The sequence below is a fragment of the Monodon monoceros genome, unplaced genomic scaffold, assembly GCF_005190385.1.
Source record: "Monodon monoceros isolate NGI ecotype Baffin Bay Population unplaced genomic scaffold, NGI_Narwhal_1 Super_Scaffold_9, whole genome shotgun sequence".
Classification (NCBI taxonomy): Eukaryota; Metazoa; Chordata; class Mammalia; order Artiodactyla; family Monodontidae; genus Monodon; species Monodon monoceros.
Genome location: NW_021703786.1, coordinates 37,744,531 through 37,762,551, shown reverse-complemented (window position 1 = coordinate 37,762,551; position 18,021 = coordinate 37,744,531). Strand labels below are relative to the sequence as shown.

The 18,021-nt window shown below is 54.4% G+C and overlaps 1 protein-coding gene across 3 annotated transcripts in view; it reads left to right on the top strand.

The window, feature by feature from the left end:
• The window catches only part of DHRS7B (dehydrogenase/reductase 7B), a 36,050-nt gene extending 18,036 nt beyond the window's left edge, over positions 1 to 18,014 (top strand). Inside the window, exons 2-8 of one of the 3 annotated variants that reach the window (XM_029211618.1) lie at positions 2,196 to 2,374; positions 6,984 to 7,093; positions 12,769 to 12,985; positions 13,376 to 13,468; positions 16,113 to 16,265; positions 16,451 to 16,705; positions 17,766 to 18,014. In XM_029211618.1, coding sequence (XP_029067451.1) covers positions 2,196 to 2,374; positions 6,984 to 7,093; positions 12,769 to 12,985; positions 13,376 to 13,468; positions 16,113 to 16,265; positions 16,451 to 16,656 — 958 coding nt within the window. In that variant the 3' untranslated portion in view covers positions 16,657 to 16,705; positions 17,766 to 18,014. Of the gene's footprint in view, positions 1 to 2,195; positions 2,375 to 6,983; positions 7,094 to 12,768; positions 12,986 to 13,375; positions 16,391 to 16,450; positions 16,858 to 17,765 lie in introns of those variants that run through there. The other 2 variants (XM_029211617.1, XM_029211616.1) reach the window with 2 other exon arrangements.
• The last annotated feature ends 7 nt before the right edge of the window (positions 18,015 to 18,021 follow it).

Here is an 18,021-nt window from a genome sequence, read left to right as displayed (position 1 = left end):
AGCCCCAGGTTATGGGTCTGAGACAGGCAGACTCCACAGGGCTGTGATCTCCATGGGCCTGTGTCCACCCACAGACCCAGAGGCTGAGCCGGTTGTCTTTTCCTGAACAGTGTCCCCACCTCCCTGGGCTTCCTGGGCATTGTCTGGGCCCCGGGTAATTTGAGCCAAGCAGGGTGGTCCACCTTGGGACCTACGTGGTATAAGGATCTGGGATTGCCCTGGGGATAAAGCTCTTCCCGCACAGCTGTCCCGCTGGGCTGAAATGCACCCCACAGCCTGCCGTCTTCAGGGGCTGTGCCCTGTGAGGGCCCCCAGGCAGCACACCCACAGACCCACGGAATGGCGGAGGTGCTCCTGCCTGCTCTAAGCCTCTCTGAGGTACTACCAGGTGCCAAACAAGGGATCTTTGTTTTTGTTTTTTTAATTAATCAATTAATTAATTTGGCTGCGTCGGGTCCTAGATGCGGCATGCGGGATCTTCTTGCGGCACGTGGGCTTCTCTCTAGTTGTAGTGCACAGGCTTCAGGGTGCGTGGGATCAGTAGTTGTGGCACATGGGCTCTCTAGTTGTGGTGCACGGGCTCTAGAGCGCAGGCTTAGTTGCCCCACGGCATGTGGGGTCTTAGCTCCCTGACCAGGGATCAAACTCGCGTCCCCTGCTTTGGAAGGCAGACTCTTTATTAACCACTGGACCACCAGGGAAGCCCCCAAACAAAGGATCTTTGGGTCCTCACCTCTCCCATGGGACTCGGCCCTGCCTGAATGTCTAGTTGAGGGCAGGGGTTGGTGCCAGTGGTACCCGGGTAATGAGCTCGGCACTTCAGAATCCATTTGGATTGCCAGGGCATCCACGTGTGGGTTTGGCACAGTGTAGGGTAAGAGGGAAATGTGTCCACTTAGCAGACAGTAGCCGGCGTCTTTCAGAAGTAGATTAAGTGGAGGTTGATAGGAAAGAGTCGTTTTTGCAGATGTTCGTCCAAGGATGTTAATTTTTCATAGTGGTCAAGAATTCGGGTGTGTTTGGAAAGGGAGGTGAAAAATTAAGCTAAATACTAAACTAGCTTAGTTGACAGTTCAAACCGGAGCAGAACGTTTTAGCTTAGATCGGGACGGCCCCTCCCAAACCTGGACTTCAGAGTCAAAGCAGCTCAGGGCACAGGCGGATGCATGCTGGGATCTGTGTGTTCTTGGCTTCATGGTATCCACAGGGTGGGTGCTGTCTTGGGAAGGGAGCAGAGGTACGTTTTTAAATATGTGGAGTTGAGGGCTTGGGAGGTGGGCGAGGGCTTATGATTGAAGGCTGCAGCCTTGTTCGCGGGCGCTGTGCACTTACGTCGCAGCCCCTTCCTCCCCCGGAAGCTGCCGTGCTTCTCATATCATCGTCCTGGGGGCCCGGGGGCATCCCGAGGCGGCATGCACGCTGCTGCTCCGCCATAGCTCCTCCTCAGCGTCCCTGTAGCCCCGTGTCTCCCCTCTTGGCTGCTGCTCTGGGCCCAGGGCCGTGGCGGGTGGGAATGAGGAAGGGAGGGGCAGTTGTAGAAGGAACGGATGTTTCCTAAGCGTGGACCCCGCATGGTAGCGCTCGCCACGCTGCCGTGGGCTCCTGATTGGTCCGGCTGACACAGCTCGCCAGTGGCACTTGGTGGGCACAGGCCACAGCGCAGCGGGGCCTCCACTCTGCGGCCTGAGTCTGCGCGCACTTGGCAGAGGGCTGCCTCCCCTGCCGTGAGTCGCCCAGGCATCTGGAGGCCTGTGGCTGTGGAGGAGCCTGTCCAGGGAGCAGTGTAAGGATCGATCGGTACGGCTCCGTTTTCCTTTTAAGAAAAGTGTTTAGAAGAACGTTCCTAGTTTCACGAATATCAGGAATTGAAAATGATACCGGCTGGTATTAAGTTCCTCAAAACAGATTTCTGCAGGAGGCTTGGGGCCTCCTTCACACTTCAGGAGCTGGTCCTCAGCCTGCCTGGGCGACGCGCGTCTGCGCCCCGCCGCCCGCTCGCGTCCGTGCAGAGAGGAGACTGGTTCCACCACGCTGAATGGTCCACACGGGGCGCGGGGCCTGGGGAGACACTGACGGGCTCAGAGCTGAGGTCCGCGCGAGAGATCTGGGCTCTGTGTCAGACTTGGGGGAGGAGGGTTGGTGAGTCCCTGGCGTCCTCCCACCTCGTCACTGATTTATCTGATTTGTTCTTCCAGAACGAGTCTGCTGAGGACGAGGATCATGGACTTCATCACCTCCACGGCCACCCTGCCCCTGCTGTTGGGCTGCGTGGGCGTCTTCAGCCTCTGCAAGCTGCTGCAGTGGCTGCGCACGAGAGCCTACGTCCGGAACGCCGTGGTGGTCATTACCGGCGCCACGTCGGGCCTGGGCCGAGGTGGGTGGTGGGGCAGTGCTGGGCGGGGGGCAGCGGTGTGGGTGCAGACACATGAGGTGGGCTGGCAGCTGGGCAGCAAGGGTGGCACTGCCCTTGGTCCAGATAGAGACAGAGAGCTTAAGCGCAGTGAGAGATGGCCCTGACCTACGGCACCAGGGCCGGAGGCGGAAGCCAGGGAGGGGGCCGCGTGTGCACGTGGGGCAGCCTCAGCGCCGGTCGGTGTGGAAACAGGCATTTGTATGTGGAGACTTTCAAAAATGGACACTAACTTAGGGCCAAACAAAACGTTCCTTTCCCTAGGTTCAGCGAGCATCCCAGGTTTATGGCTTTGGTGTCACCTTCAGCTTTCTGTCCCCTCACGGGGCCGTGCCTCCAGCCGTGCCCTGGCACCTTGGCAGGTGGCGACGGGATCAGTGAGGCCTCAGCTGTTCCTCAGCTGGGTTCTCCAGTTGAGCTCAGATCTAACCTAGTGACCACGTGGAGCTTCTGGGTCCCAGGCCCACCCCACACGCCTGTGCCAACCATGGCAGTGTACCAGGGCAGGTGCAGGTGTGTCAGCTTCCGCACATGCTCCGCGCCACCTCTGCACGCCCCCCATGCTCACACTCACTTCCATGGAACGAGGCCGAGAGGCGCCCTGAGTTGGGGTACACCCAGCGCCCCTGCGTCTCCTGGCCAGTGAGAGTACAGCCAGTGTGGCCCTGGGCCACGTGCTGGCCCCTAGGCCAGGTGCTGGAACAGACGGGTGTGAGGCAGGGTCCCTTCCCTCTGGGAGCCCATGGTCTGTGCAGAGAGGAAGGACTTCTCTCCGTGTGTTGCCCTTTCAGGACGGGTGTTCACAGCGGGCTGGCAGGGGAGGCACCTAGGTGCGTGCTGGCTTGGGCTCATCTCCCTGAGTCCTCATAGCTGACGCTCAGAGAAGGTGCGACTTGCCCTGGGACTTCTAGGCAGGAGCGCGAAGCCAGGACTCAAGCCCTTGTCTTGTCTCCCTGGGGGAGGGGGCAGGGTGGGCCGTGAGCATGGGTCACGCAGGGGCTGCTGGCACTTGAGAGCTACGGGAACACAGGGGAGCAGACGGGGAGTGGCGTGCAGGCGGCCAGGGGACCCGGGCAGAGTGCGGGGAGCAGGGGTCCGTGCGTGCACCAGCATGGCGTTCAGGTGAGCCTCGGGGTGACCCAGGGTCTGCCATCAGATCTCCAGGCCCCAAGCCATAGCCGGCCTCTGGCCTTACTCAGCTGCTAAATATAGGGTGCCAGCAGCCACTGCTCCACCGCAGAGAGAAGTGGGTTATTACTGTCCTTGAAGTGTGTCAGGGGTTGGCTGTGAGGGAAAGGCACACTGCGGCGCCGATGCGCACACGCGTGACGGAGGTGCTGCTCTCTCTCCATCCGCGCTTCCTCCTGTGACACCAGGGCCGGGAAGGGGATGGAAGACACAAAGCCCGCGTGTCTGTGTGCGTCTGTGCTCTTCCCACCATCTCCTAGATTCCATCGGAGGGCCAGGAGGGCGTGTATCCCTCCCCCTCCGGCTGTCTCAGTACAAACACCCCTCAGCGACTGCCCAGGAGGCGTGGGGAGGAGACCCCGGCCACCCTCATGGCTCTGCCCAGCCTGTCGGCCGCCCTGGAGGCCTGGGTGACGTGCTGAGTATTCGGACAAATCTCGTGTTTCTCCTGCCTTGTCTCCTGGCTTGTCCTTGTGGACTGGCAGGACACTGGGTGAAGGGACATGTCTCGGTCCCGAGGCCATGAGCCTAGTGGACTTATAAGCTGGTAGTGCTGGTGGCTGGGGACCGGCTGGCAGCCCAAGATAAATGCATTCCTTTTTCTCTCCACCCTCCCGCCTCTTATCAGCTTTTTCAAGAAATGAAAATGGAATTTTCTCAGCCTGTTGGCATTTCTGTCATTCTCTACATGAGCTCTAATTTCCTCCCTTGGCTTTCCTTGGGAAGCAAAGCTTAAGCAGAACGCGGGTGACCAGTTTCCAGAGCTGTTCAGACACTTGCGTGTCCCCCACCTTGGATCTTGGTGGCACCTCACTGAATGTCCATCGTGGTGGCCAGGTCGGGACAAAACGGGGTGAGGAAGCCAGTAGGGCTTTGGGAGTGATAGGAAACGGGCCTCAGGAGCGCCTGCCCTCAGCCCCACCCCCGAGGAGGCTCCGCAGGGCAGGTGGGATGGGGGCCGTGACCCAGGCAGACCCCGGGGCCAGAGCGGGGGCTGTGGCTCCGTCTGGGTTTGTGCCCTCGGTCAGGGTGAGCTTCAAAGAAGACAACACCGCACGCCTGGAAGTGCACCGGTTTAGTTGAGTTGAACCTCCTTCCAGAAGGCTCCATCTGGGTCAGGCTGGGAGGCGCCGGCCCCGGGATAGCAAGTGACGCTGCAGGAGGCGCCGCATCTGGAAAGAAGGCTTTGCCGCCAGGGAGCCTCCTCCCTCCTGCCCTGAGAGAGGCTGGCATTCTCCCTGCTTCGCTTTCGCTTTCGAGGCATGGGTGGGGGAAGGACCCCGTCTGGACCCCAGAGCCTCCTCCCTTCCTGGATCCCTGACCCTCCGGTGGGCTCCTGGGGCCGGCCTTGCCCTCCTAGCAGCCTGCGGCACCAAGACTCCGCTTGACCAACCGGCCCCTGAGACTCAGTCTGGGCCCCGGGGGTGGCCGCATGGTCAGCTGGGGCCGCACACACCTGCTCTTGGGCACCTGAGGGAGACTAGGCCTCTAGCGAGGACAGACTGTGCCCCTTTAAGCCCCACGTTTCCATTCTCACTAACAGCCAGTCTTTGGAACATTTTAAGAGGGCAGCTTAGAAGCACAACGCAGCCCTTGTGCAGTGCTTTCTCTCCTCGCGGTGCTGGCCCGGCCGCTGTAACCCGCTCAGTCCTAGTGCTGCTGACCTGCGCCTGCAGAAGAGGGAAGTGGGGACCAAGAGGTCGAAACTTCCCACGTCACAGGGCCGTCAGGGCTGGGGTCGTGAGTCGGACACAGGAGGTCTCGCTCGTGTCCGTCCTCTTGACCGCAGGGCTGTGCGGCTCTCCGCGGGCTGTGAGCTTCGGGGCACCAAGCGCTCGGCTGTGTTTGGGGGCAGGGCGAGAGGACCTCAGCCCCTGCTTCCTCCCTCTCCCTGCCCCTCCTGTCGTGGCCTTGGGAGTCACATGTGACCCTGGCTGGCCTAGTCCTAGTGATGCCGCCCCCACCAGGGCTGACCTGGTCCCTCCCAAGGATTTGGACACCAGAGCTTGGAGGGAACAGGCCAAGGGCACCCTTGTCTGGCCGGGGAGTGGTGTCCACAGGAACGCAGCGCTATCTGCAGCCCCGCCCCCATCTGGTGGAGAGGCCAGGCTGGGAATGCAGTGGGGAAGGGACCTGCTAGCATTCAGAGAGCTTGATTCCTGCTGCCCAGGACTCTGGGCCACCACCACTCCTGTCCTTCGCATCTGAACCATTCAGCTCCTTCCCTGAATTCCTGAGCTACCCTGGAATTCTCCTGATAAATCCTCTTTTTGCTTTGCCCCGGGTGACTTGAGTCCCTTTTCTTGCCACCAAAGAATATTGACTAAGAGAGGTGCCCAGATAGTTCTGGACTCCCCCGCCATGGCCTTCATCAGTTGTCACCTGGATGCTGTAGTGACTCAGAGGAACCCCCAGCAGGAGGGAACCTTTTAAAATGATGCCACCCTTGGACTTCCCTGGTGGCGCAGAATCCTCCTGCCGATGCAGGGGACACGCGTTCAGGCTCTGGTCCGGGAAGATCCCACATGCCGTGGAGCAACTAAGCCCGAGAGCCACAACTACTGAGCCCGCGTGCCACAACTACTAGAGCCCGTGCTCCGCACCAAGAGAAGCCACCGCCATGAGAAGCCCGTGCGCCGCGATGAAGAGTAGCCCCCGCTCGCCGCAACTACAGAAAGCCCGCGCGCAGCAACGAAGACCCAACGCAGCCAAAAAAAACTGATGCCACCCTTAATGCCGCCCTGCTGCGCGGGCGCTCGGCATACTTCAGCTCTTTAACCTCCTCGCAAGGCTGTCAGCCTCCCCACGTCCTGTCCCCGCTGCGTGTGTCCACGAGCCTTCGGGCCTGTGTACTCTCGGGAGGAACAGCCTGCAGGCTTCAGGCCTCGGGGGAGCCTCTCCGCCCCTCTCACCAGAGTCCTGTGTCCCCTGTGCGTCCACAGAACCACAGAAGCAGCCCCGGCAGGTACGTGCCTGCTGCGTTGAGGTGACGGCATCCCCGAGCTGGCGCTGCCTGACCGTCGGGCACATCCCTTGCCTCACTGAGCTCCTCGCCATGAAAGTGGGGATACTGCTCGCAGGGTGGATCAGAGCTAAAGGTTATGCTGGAAAGTTCTGAGCCTGGTACCTAACAGTCTGTCCCCCAGCTGCTGCCTTCCTCCTGCCCGTGGACGTCTGTCACAGCCCCGAACGTGGGCTCTGCAGTGGTGACAGCAGAGCTCCCTGTGCCGGGTCCCTAACCCTGCCCCACAGCCTTCCACGGCGGGCCAGTGCCGATGGCTGGGGAACAAGTAGCCCTATGGTCTGGGGCTGGGGAGCTGGGAGCTGAGCTGATGGTGAAGGCCTGGGCCTCCCCAGCTGCCACGCTGCTTTCTTCTTCCTCTAGAATGTGCCAGAGTTTTCCATGCTGCCGGTGCCAAGCTGGTGCTCTGTGGCCGGAACGCCGAGGCCCTGGAGGAGCTCACCCGAGAACTTGCTGCTTCCCGGGCTACCGAGGTGAGCCCAGGGGTGGTTTTCATGGGGAAGAGGTGCAGCCCTGGTCGGCCAGCTGGGCTCAAATCCACCACTTCCGCAGCGCCGCGAGTTTAGGGAGGCCCCTCTGTTAGTGCTTTCTTCCTCCCCCATGTCTCCGCTAACACCTGTTCACCTCTTGGCGGTAGTAGCCGGGAGACTGGCGATGACTTTTAACATTTTAAGTTAAGATGACATTTAACATTTCCTTTCCAGTTGAGGTGCCTTTTATCCTTTTTCTTGTCTAACGGCTCCGATGAGAACAACAAGCTATGCTGAATAGCTGCAGTGAAAGCAGACACCCTTGTCTTGTTCTGGAGCACACTGGAACACTTTCAGTCTTCCACCACTGGGCATGATGTTAGTTGTAAGTTTTTCATAAATACCTTGGGGGAATTTCCCCTCTGTTCCTAGTTTTCTGAGAGCTTTTATCATGAAACGGTGTTGGATTATGTCAGATCTCTTTTCTGCGTCAATTGAGATGCTTACGTGGTCCTTCCCCCTTCGTTCTATTAATGTGGTGGGTTACACTGATTGACTTCCTCACGGTAAACTACCCTTGCCTTGCTAGGATAAATTTAGCCTGCTCGTGATGAATAATCCTCTTAGTACGCTGTTGAATTTGATTGGTTAGTATTCTGTTGAGGATTTTAGCATCGATATTCATAAAGGAATTTGGTCTGTAATTTTCTCGTGGTGTCTTTATCTGGCCTTGGTATCAGAGTAATGCTGGCCTCACAGAACGCATCGGTAAGTGTTTTCTCCTCTTCGGGGTTGTTTTTTTGTTTTCTAAATATTTATTTATTTATTAGGCTGCGCCAGATCTTAGTTGTGTAATGCGGGATCTGTTGTTGCATTGCGCGGGCTCCAGAGTGCGCAGGCTTCGTTGCTCCGTGGCATGTGGGATCTTAGCTCCCTGACTAGGGATCAGACCGCGTCCCCTGCACTGGAAGGCAGATTCTTAACCACTGGACCACAAGGGAAGTCCCTCCTCTTCAGTTTTTTGGAAGAGTATAAGTATTGGTGTTAATTCTTCTTTAAAATTTGATAAAATTCACCAGTGAATCTGGTTCCGGATATTTTTTGTTGGGAGGTTTTAGGTTACTGATTCAGTTTCTACCTGTCACATGTCTGCTGAGATTCTGTTTCTTCTTGGCTCAGTTTAGGTAATTTGTGCGTTTCGGGGAATTTGTCCATTTCTTCGAGGTTATCTAATTTGTGCGTTTCGGGGAATTTGTCCATTTCTTGGAGGTTATCTAATTTGTTGGCATACAGTTGTCCATAGTATTCTTTTATAATCTTTTTTATCTGTGTAAGGTCCCACTTTCAGTTCTAATTTTAGTTACTTGCACCTTTTCTTTTTTCTTTGGTCTAGCTAACGGTTTCTCAATTTTGTTGATCTTTTCAGAACACCAACTTGTGATTTCATTCATTTTCTTTGTTTTCTATTCTCTCTCTATATATCTTTGTTTTTAAATATTTTATTTATTTATTTATTTGGCTACGCCGAGTCTTTAGTTGAGGCACTTGGGATCTTTATTGCCGTGTGTGGAATCTTTAGTTGCAGCATGTGGGATCTAGTTCCCTGACCAGGGATCGAACCCGGGCCCCCTGCATTGGGAGTGTGGAGTCTTAACCACTGGACCACCATATTTAAGCACTGGACCCCTATATTTTGTTTATCTTCTTTCTAATCTGCTTTCCTTCCTCTGCTAGCTTTGAGTTTAGTTTGCTCTGTTTCCCTAAGATGCAAAGATATATTAAAGCTATGTTATTGAGGGGCTTCCCTGGTGGCACAGTGGTTGAGAGTCCGCCTGCCGGGTTCGTGCCCCGGTCCGGGAAGATCCCACATGTCGTGGAGCAGCTGGGCCTGTGAGCCATGGCCGCTGAGCCTGCGTGTCCGGAGCCTATGCTCTGCAACGGGAGAGGCCCACGTACCGCAAAAAAAACAAAACAAAAAAGATATGTTATTGAGATCTTTCTTTTTTTTTTTTTTCCCAGCCATGCTGCATGGCATGTGGGATCTTAGCTCCCCAACTAGGGATCGAACCTGCACCCCCTGCACTGGAGGCGCAGTCTTAACCACTGGACTGCCAGGAAAATCCCCTTCTTTTTTTAATATAGTCATTTATAGTTATAAGTTTCCCTCTTAGCACAGCCTTCACTGCATCCTGTAAGTTTTGGTATGTTATGTTTCCATTTTCATTTTGTTGTAAGTATTCTCTAATGTCCCTTGTGATTTCTGTTTTGAGTCAGTGGTTGTTTAATATCCCCTGGTTTCCAGTTTGCATGGTGTCACTGGTTTCTAGCTTCATCACTCTGTGGTTGCAGGAGATAATTTTTATGATATTTATCTTTTAAAATCTATTGAGACTTGTTTGCGACCTAACATGTGGTCTGTCCTGGAGAATGTTCCATGTGTGCTTGTGAAGCGTATGTATTACACTGTTGATGGGTGGAGTGTTCTAAATATGACTCTCAGGTCCAATTTGTTTATAGTGTTGTTCAGGTCATCTATTTCCTACTTGATTTGTCTGGTTGTTCTATCCATTATTGAAAGTGGGGTATTGCTATATCAAAATATTATTGTAGAACTGTCTATTTCTCCCTTCAATTCTGTTGATTTTTGCTTCCTATATTTTGAGGGTCTGTTATTAGGTACATAAGTGTTTATAACTGTTATACCTTCTTGTTGTAATGTACCTTTTAACATTATTATATAATGTCCTTCTTTGTCTCTTGTAACCTTTTTTGATTTAAAGTATTTTTTTGTCTGATATTAGTTTAGGCACCCTACCTCTCTATTTGGTTACTATTTAAATAGAATATCTCTTTTCATCGTTTTCCTGTCAATGTGTCTTTGGATCTAAAGTTAGTCTCTTAAAGACAGCATATAGGGGGCTTCCCTGGTGGCGCAGTGGTTGAGGGTCCGCCTGCCGATGCAGGGGACACAGGTTCATGCCCTGGTCCGGGAGGATCCCACGTGCCGCGGAGCGGCTGGGCCCGTGAGCCATGGCCGCTGAGCCTGCGCGTCCGGAGCCTGTGCTCCGCAACGGGAGAGGCCACAACAGTGAGAGGGCTGCGTACCGCAAAAAAAAAAAAAAAGACAGCATATAGTTAGGGTTTAAACTATTTACATTTAAAGCAATTACTATTTAGGAGGGACTTGTGCCATTTCGCTATTTTTTTTCTATATGTCTTGTAGCTTTTTTGTCCATTTCCTGCATTACTCTCTTGTGTTTAGTTGATTTTTTTGGAGTGAAATGCTTTCATTCCCTTCTCATTTCCTTACATGTATATTCTATAGCTATTTTCTATGTGATTATCATGGAGATTACATTGAATATCCTGAAGTTGTAACAATCTAATTAGAATTTATACCAACTTAATGTCAATAGCACACAGAAACTCCACTCTGTCCTCCCCCATTTCTGCTATTCATGTCATAGATTACATCTTTATACAGTTTGCCCAGTAACATAGATTAATAATAGTTTTAAAATGCATTTGTCAAATTATGTAGAAAATAAAGAGTAGAGTTACAATCCAAAGTTACAATACTACTAGCTTTTATAATTCCCCATGTATTTATTTTCCTGGAGATCTTTATTTCTTCAAATGGCTTTGAGTTACACTGTATAGCTTCCTTTCATTTCAAACCTGAAGGACCTCATTTAGCGCTTCTTGCAGGGCATGTCTAGTGGTAACAAACTCCCTCAGCTTTTATTTATATGGGAACTTTAATTTCTCCCTCATTTTTGACATTATAGAACACAGATATAGAATTCTTTGTTGACATTTTTCTTCTTTCAGCACTTTGAATATATCGACCCACTGTCTTCAGGCCTCCAAGGCTTCTCATGAGAAATCAGCTGATAGTAAGGATTTCTTTTATGTGAGGAGTAGTTTCTCTCTTGCAGTTTTCAGATTCTCTGTCACTTGGCTGTGATTGTGATGTGTCATAGTGCGGGTCTCTGAGTTTATCCTACTTGGTGTTGAACTTCTTGGATGTGTAGATTTATGTCCTTCATTAAATTTGGGACTTTTTCAGCAGTTATTTCTTCCAGTGTTTTCTCTGCCCCTTTCTCTCTCTCTCCTCCTCCTCAGATTCCTACTAGGAGTGTGTTAGTCCACTTGGTGGTGTCCCACAGATCCCTTAGGCTCTGCTCACTTTTCTTCATTTTTCTTGTTCTCGGATTTGAGAATTTCAGTTGTCACCTCTTCAGGTTCATGGATTCTGTCTTCTCCTTGCCCAGATCTGCCTTTGGACCCCTGTAGTGTATTTTTCATTTCAGTTATTGTACTTTTGAGCTCCAGAATTTTTAAATAATTTCTGTTTCTATTGATATTCTCATTTTGTTATACATGAGTTTCCTGCCTTTGTCCACATCTTCCTTTAGCACTTTGAACATCTTTAAGACAGTTGTTTTAGTCAGTTCATTGTCTGGGCTTCCTGAGGAATGTTTTTCTGGGGATTTATCTATATTTTTGAATACCAGAAGGCAAGTGCAACTCCATTAAACCTACTGGAAGCCACTTCAGCAGGTGGTGGTTAAAAGAGTGCAGGCTGCTTCCATGCTGCAGCTCGGAGATCAGAACAGCATCCACCATCAGAATGCAGTCCTGATATGTGGAAGACAAGGTCCTTATTGTCTACCTTGGCTCCTTCAAGCTGCAAGAGAAATGTGGGTTGCCTTTCCCACAGCTGCCCACCACAGGGTGGGGCCACCATGGAGCTAATGGTTGAAATTGGCCAAAATTGTCTATACTTTGCCAGCCGAGCACTCCCCTGGAAGCTTCAAGCGTTCAAACAGACTTCAGAGTCATGACGTCATCTCACTCCAGAGAGTTGCTGCCAGTGCAGCTGTCCAGGCAGAGGGAGGGCTCCAGGCACTTCCGTCTCCGTGCTCCCTCTGACTCCATCCCCTCCCTCATCTTCTTAGATTCTGCGACAGCCCCTGACTTAGACTGCTTGGCTAGTCATTCTCTTCAATTACAGAATTTGTCTGTCTCCCCCACAAGACTGCGTGCTTTAGGAGGACAGAAGCACGTCTGTCTTGCTTTCTGCCATGTCCCCAGTGTTGAGCATATAGGGGCATATAAAAATGTTTTGTGGGGCTTCCCTGGTGGCGCAGTGGTTGAGAGTCCGCCTGCCGATGCAGGGGACGCGGGTTCGTGCCCCGGTCCGGGAAGATCCCACATGCCGCGGAGCGGCTGGGCCCGTGAGCCATGGCCGCTGAGCCTGCGCGTCCGGAGCCTGCGCTCCGCGACGGGAGAGGCCGCAGCAGTGAGAGGCCGGTGTACCGCAAACAAACAAAAAATGTTTTGTGACTGAAGAATGAAACTGATTTGGCCTGAGGAGGGTAGCAGATCTGTGATGTAGGACAGTGCAGCGCCAGGCTGGCACAGGGCGGCAAGGGGGGCCATGCTTCCATCATATGTGACCCCTGCCCCATGGCACTTACAGTCAGTTAAGGAGAAAGGCTGCCCAAGTGAGGTATGAGCAGGGGTGGCAGGCTCCTCCAGGTCACATCCTTCAGAGGAGAAGTGTTGTGACCTGTCCCTTCACAGCCAGGCCCTCCCAGCACTGAGAAGCAGGGCCTGTGGCTCCCACGCCCGTCGCTCTGAAGCTACGTTTGGCTTCTGTCGTTCTTGCCCAGGTGCAGACTCACAAGCCTTACACGGTGACCTTCGACCTCACGGACCCTGGGGCCATAGTGGGGGCCGCTGCAGAGATCCTGCAGTGCTTTGGCTATGTGGATGTGCTCATCAACAACGCCGGGATCAGCTACCGCGGCACCATTGTGGACACCAGCCTGGACGTGGACAAGAGAGTCATGGAGACAAACTACTTTGGTCCAGTTGCTCTGACGAAAGGTAACGGTCTTGGGTGAAAAGGAAGACGAGCACGGGTACGTCAGCATTCTTTGTATTTCCCTTGGTTCCTTCTTCCTAGACCTGGCCTGTCCCATCCCTTTGACCCTGGAGTCAGTGGTGTCCTTACAGCCTGGGTGTTGGCTTTTCTGGGCTTTTATTTGCATTTTCTGCCACTGCTTTATGGTCTTACTGCACAGTATTGGCTCCACGTCTTTCCACTGTGTCTGCACACCTACAGAGTGGGGCGTTCTGACGTCCGGCCATGGTTCTCACTCCAGGGAGAGGCCTTCCCTCCCCTCCTGGGCGCAGGGGGCTAAGAGTTCCAGTAAACAGTCCCCCCGCCCCAGGCTCTCAGCATGAGCTGCAGTGACCTCTCCCCTCTCCCCACAGCGCTCCTGCCCTCTATGATCAGAAGGCGCCAGGGCCACGTTGTCGCCATCAGCAGTATCCAGGGCAAAATCAGCGTTCCCTTCCGATCCGCGTGTGAGTACTTCCTTCTCCTTCCCACGTTCCCTTTACTGTTTTCTCCCTGTTATGAAAACAACACGTTCACCGTCCAGAATTCAGACGTTAGAGAAACACTCAGCACGGAACGTGCAGGGCCGTCATCAGCGTGTGCTCCTGAGCAGAGGCCTGGGCTCAGCCCCAGCTCTGCTCCTCGTGCCACCTGTGGCCCCCGTGCTGTGCCCCCCGAGTGTCGGCCCCTCTCAGTGCCACCACCGTCGGCCCACAGGTGCTGCCCCACTGCCACTTTACCGCATGTGCCTCCAGAATTCTTCTACATGGGATCAGATGTGCAAAGCTGGGGCGCGTTATGTGTAGTTTTGTGGCCCGCTTATTCCACTGGACCGTGTCTGTCTGTATTAGCACACATGGATGTGCCTGGCCCCTTTAAGTGGGTGTACAGTCATTAATCGAATGGACGTGGCATCATTTCCTTAGTAGTTTCCGTGACACGTGAGGACCTTCGTCCCTTCAGTCGGTGACCAGTAGCAGTGATGTGCTGTGTACAGCATCCTTCAGCATTTTTATCTCTGGGCTCTCATGGGAGGGTTTCAGTAAGATTAGTTCCAAAAAGTGGACATAGGACCAAAAAATTAACGCTGCCAGCTTGACTTCCGTCCCGACTCTCACCTCCCTGCGTGAGTGGCTACGCCAGAATGTTGAGATTGCGCCATCACGAGCACCAGCAAGCAGATTCTACTTTTGTTAAAAGATTTGAAAGGTGATTTCACAAACTGTCCTGGGAACTGCATTCTTTGCTCCACCGTCTGCAAGGAAACACTCAGCTGTAACAGTCTCCCCCTCTCCAGATGCTCGGCGTAGCCACGGGAAGGGAGGGGAGGGGTGAAGCTGCCTCCACACCGTGAAAGGACGGCCACGCACACCCAGCTGGACGACTGGGAACCACCTGTCAGCCCGAACGCAGCGCAGTCGTCCTCCTGGTGCTGGCTGTGTCTGGGTCAGCCGTGGGACTCGTCTGAGCCCGCACTGCCCCCTCATGTCATCAGACAGCCTCCACGGCCGTGCTCAAGACAACGCCGTATCCGTGCTTGTTTCTGGGGCGGTTATTTCCCTGTGCCAGTTTTCTGTTTCACTTCGTTGGCACAGGACAGCCTCCTGAGGAATAGATACGCAGGCATCACATGTGACAGAGCAGATGAGGCAATAATAGGGAAAAGGGTATACAGGGTAAAGGAGTTCTTTGTAAAGTGTTCTTGTACTGAATTATTTCCAAACTTCACTTGGATTTGGTCCCACTGAGTTTTGTCCTCCCCTTGGCTCTGACTGCGTAGGTCACACTTGGTTGTTCTGGGTGCTTTATAACCACCAGGCCGGACGAGGCGGTGCCTCCTGGGCATGTCGGCCAACTCAACGGGCGGCAGTCTCCCCACTCGTGAAGTGGGGGTGGCTTCGTGTACCTCTCGGGGCTGTTGTGAGGCCAAGTGGGAGGATCCAGGATGTGCGTAGAGCACGTGGAGCCCTGGGGACCACAGTCACGGCGTTTAGGTTAGCACAGCCTGGCCGAGGACCTACATACAGCCCGAGAGCCGTGGAGACCGGGAGTCAGGGAGGCCCCCAGGGCCTCGGCCTGGGCCGTGCCTCTGGAATCACGGCTGGTAGGAGCGTGTCTCGAGCCACCCACCCGCAGAGCGTTCGTTCGGCCAGGCCACTCCTCCAGAGGCTCTGCAGAGTCTGGACGCTGCTGGGCTGCTCACAGGACCTACAGTTACGTGGCTGATGGATGCCCTTTCCTCAGGCTCGAACGTGTGGACTCCAAATCTGGAAACCGTCAGTGGAGATGCTGTTTCCCAGGAGTGCCATCGTAGGGTTCCTCTGTCCCCTCAGAGCACCTGACGCTGTGCAGAGAGGCTGTTGCTGGGGAGCGGAGGGGGCCTGGACAGCTCTTCCAGATGAAAGGCCATCCTGTGGAAGCTGTCAGGCAAAAGACGTGAGAAGGCCAGATGTGGGTTTGTACACACGCTCCTGCACGTGCAGGGAGCCTCCCTGGACGCACTGTTGCAGTGTGGCCTGTGACCACAAGGGGCATGGCAGCTGCCCCGTCTGTCCCCCGCTGGAGAGAGCTACGTGCAGGAATGACACGGAAACAGGCACAGCGTGAGGCCATGTCCGCACAAATATGACTTGTGTCGCACCCCGTGTAGGTACCTGGTTGATGTGAGAAATGAATGCTGAGAAACCGGCAGCCTGGCTCCCTCTGGGGAACCGTACTGGAGGGCACGAGGAGGACTTTCACTTGGTTACTTTATTTCCTCCTGAACGGTTTTGAATATTTTACCCAGTAGGCATTGTTTTTTTTTTTAAAAACTTTTTAATTTAGATTAATTTCACACTTAAACCTTGCAGGAACAGTACAAAGAACACCCATGCACCCTTCCTACACATCCCCAGTGGTTCGCATTTGACCATGTGCGCTGTGTCATGTTGTGTGTGAACGTACCTGTAGGTCAGTGTATCGTGTACAGTGTTTTCCCTGAACCACACGAGAGCAGGAGACCTGACACCCCTGCGCCTGTCCAGGGCCCAGGCTGGGCGCCTCTGACTCAGGGAACGAATGCGTCCCCGCCCCTCACTCACCTGGCTCTCTGGCCACCGACCTTTGCAGACGCGGCCTCCAAACACGCGACCCAGGCCTTCTTCGACTGTCTGCGGGCCGAGGTGGAGCAGCATGACATCGAGGTGACCGTCGTCAGCCCCGGATACATCCACACCAACCTCTCCCTCAACGCCGTCACGGCCGACGGGTCCAAGTACGGAGGTTAGGCCCTGGTGTCGCTTTTCTTCTATGCAAAGCTACCTGATGATTCTGTGGTCGTTTTCATTTTCTTTCAGAAAATAAGTTTAAAACTAAACCACTTGACGTGTGGGTGTTGGTCGTATATACTGAAGACTGACCTCACTCGGCATGAACCCGAGCTCAGTGAGTCTCTCGTTTCATTTCAGTGATGGACAAGACCACGGCCCAGGGCCGAAGCCCCTCGCAGGTGGCCCGAGACGTGCTGGCTGCCGTGGGGAAGAAAAAGAAGGACGTGGTCCTGGCCGATGTGGCGCCTTCCCTGGCTGTTTACCTGCGCACTCTGGCTCCCAGGCTCTTCTTCAGCCTCATGGCCTCCCGGGCCAGGAAGGAGCAGAAACCCAAGCATTGCTAGTGCCTGTCCGGGCAGGTGGCGCCGCAGCACCGCTGCTCCACAGGGACAGGTGTGTTTGCGTGGACTGTACTGGATTCTTGCCTCATGGGGAGGTGGGGGAGGGAGTCATGCCTCTCTCGCAGACCCCCAGCCTGTCCTGCTGGAGGAGGACAGGCTTCCTCCGGGGGGAGGGGTAAAATGCAGCTGGATCTAAACTCTAGGACGTGAAGTAAAGGGTTGAGCTGTGGAGCTGTGATCCCTGAGGGCAGGCAGAACCACGCCTCCTTTGAATTTGGGTCTTGAGATCAGAAGACTTCCTGTCATCTGACCCAGTTCTCGTATTTGACTCACCTAGCGCTGGGGGCTTGGGGAGAAGGCTGCTGCCGCCTTCACGCCGTTCACGGGGTCCCCCAGCATGTTGTTCAGCGCGGCCAACAGTCAGCGCGTGGCTGGCTTCTCGACGTGTCCCATCGTTCCGTGTGCTGGAGCCGCCTGTCCACACCTGGCTTGTATCTGGTGACAGCTTCTGCTCAGCTGCCCCAAGGTGGCCACAGCTGGTCCGTCTCCAGCTGCCTTACCCATGAATCTGATCTGCAGGCAGATCACAGGCTCCCTTTCCAAATCTGGCCTATTACAGAAACACCTCCCAGTCCCACCCAGCAGGCTCAGGAGGGTGGTGGGCACTGCACGGTCAAGATAGGTCTGTTTAGGATCACTGCCAGTTTACCCTTGTTCCAGACCGTTTGCCACCCAGCACCCAACTGAGGGACCAGCATTTCCAGGCCCCTTGGAATTAAGTCAAAGTTTCTCACTCTTCTAAAATCTCTGGCTCTCCTCCTGTGAATAGATGGCCCCATCACCCCCATACACCCTTTTGACACCTTCCCAGCACCCCTTGTTACTCTCTGGTGTCTGATCTTCCTGAGGGATCCTTTAAAACCACGTGAACATCAGTCTGGTTGCCGCTTAGAAAAGTGCCCCTTAGGGATGACCGAGCAGAGTCTCGGGCCGGCATGGCCCCCTTTTCTGTGGAACACGAGGCGGGCAGCAGGTTGAACTCAGGACACATCAGGACAGCTTCAGTGCTTTAAAAAAAAATACAGATGTTCGTTTGTGTTCTCCTAAATCAGAATCTGGACAAGAGGCCCCAGGCCCCAGCTCTCCAGGTGAGCCCAATGGAGACCCAGCGACTGCCAGGCCTCGCCACCTACCTGTCCTGCCACACCCCTGAGCGGCACTGAGCTGCGCCGCCTCGGACAGAGCGTGAGGCTGCTCTGGGAGGGGCCGGGCCTGCCTGGCGAGAGGCCTGTTCGCGCTACAGGTGGTGCCCCTCCTGCCACCTGCATGCTCCCACCAGGACCGTCACGGAGAGAGCAGACACCTGGA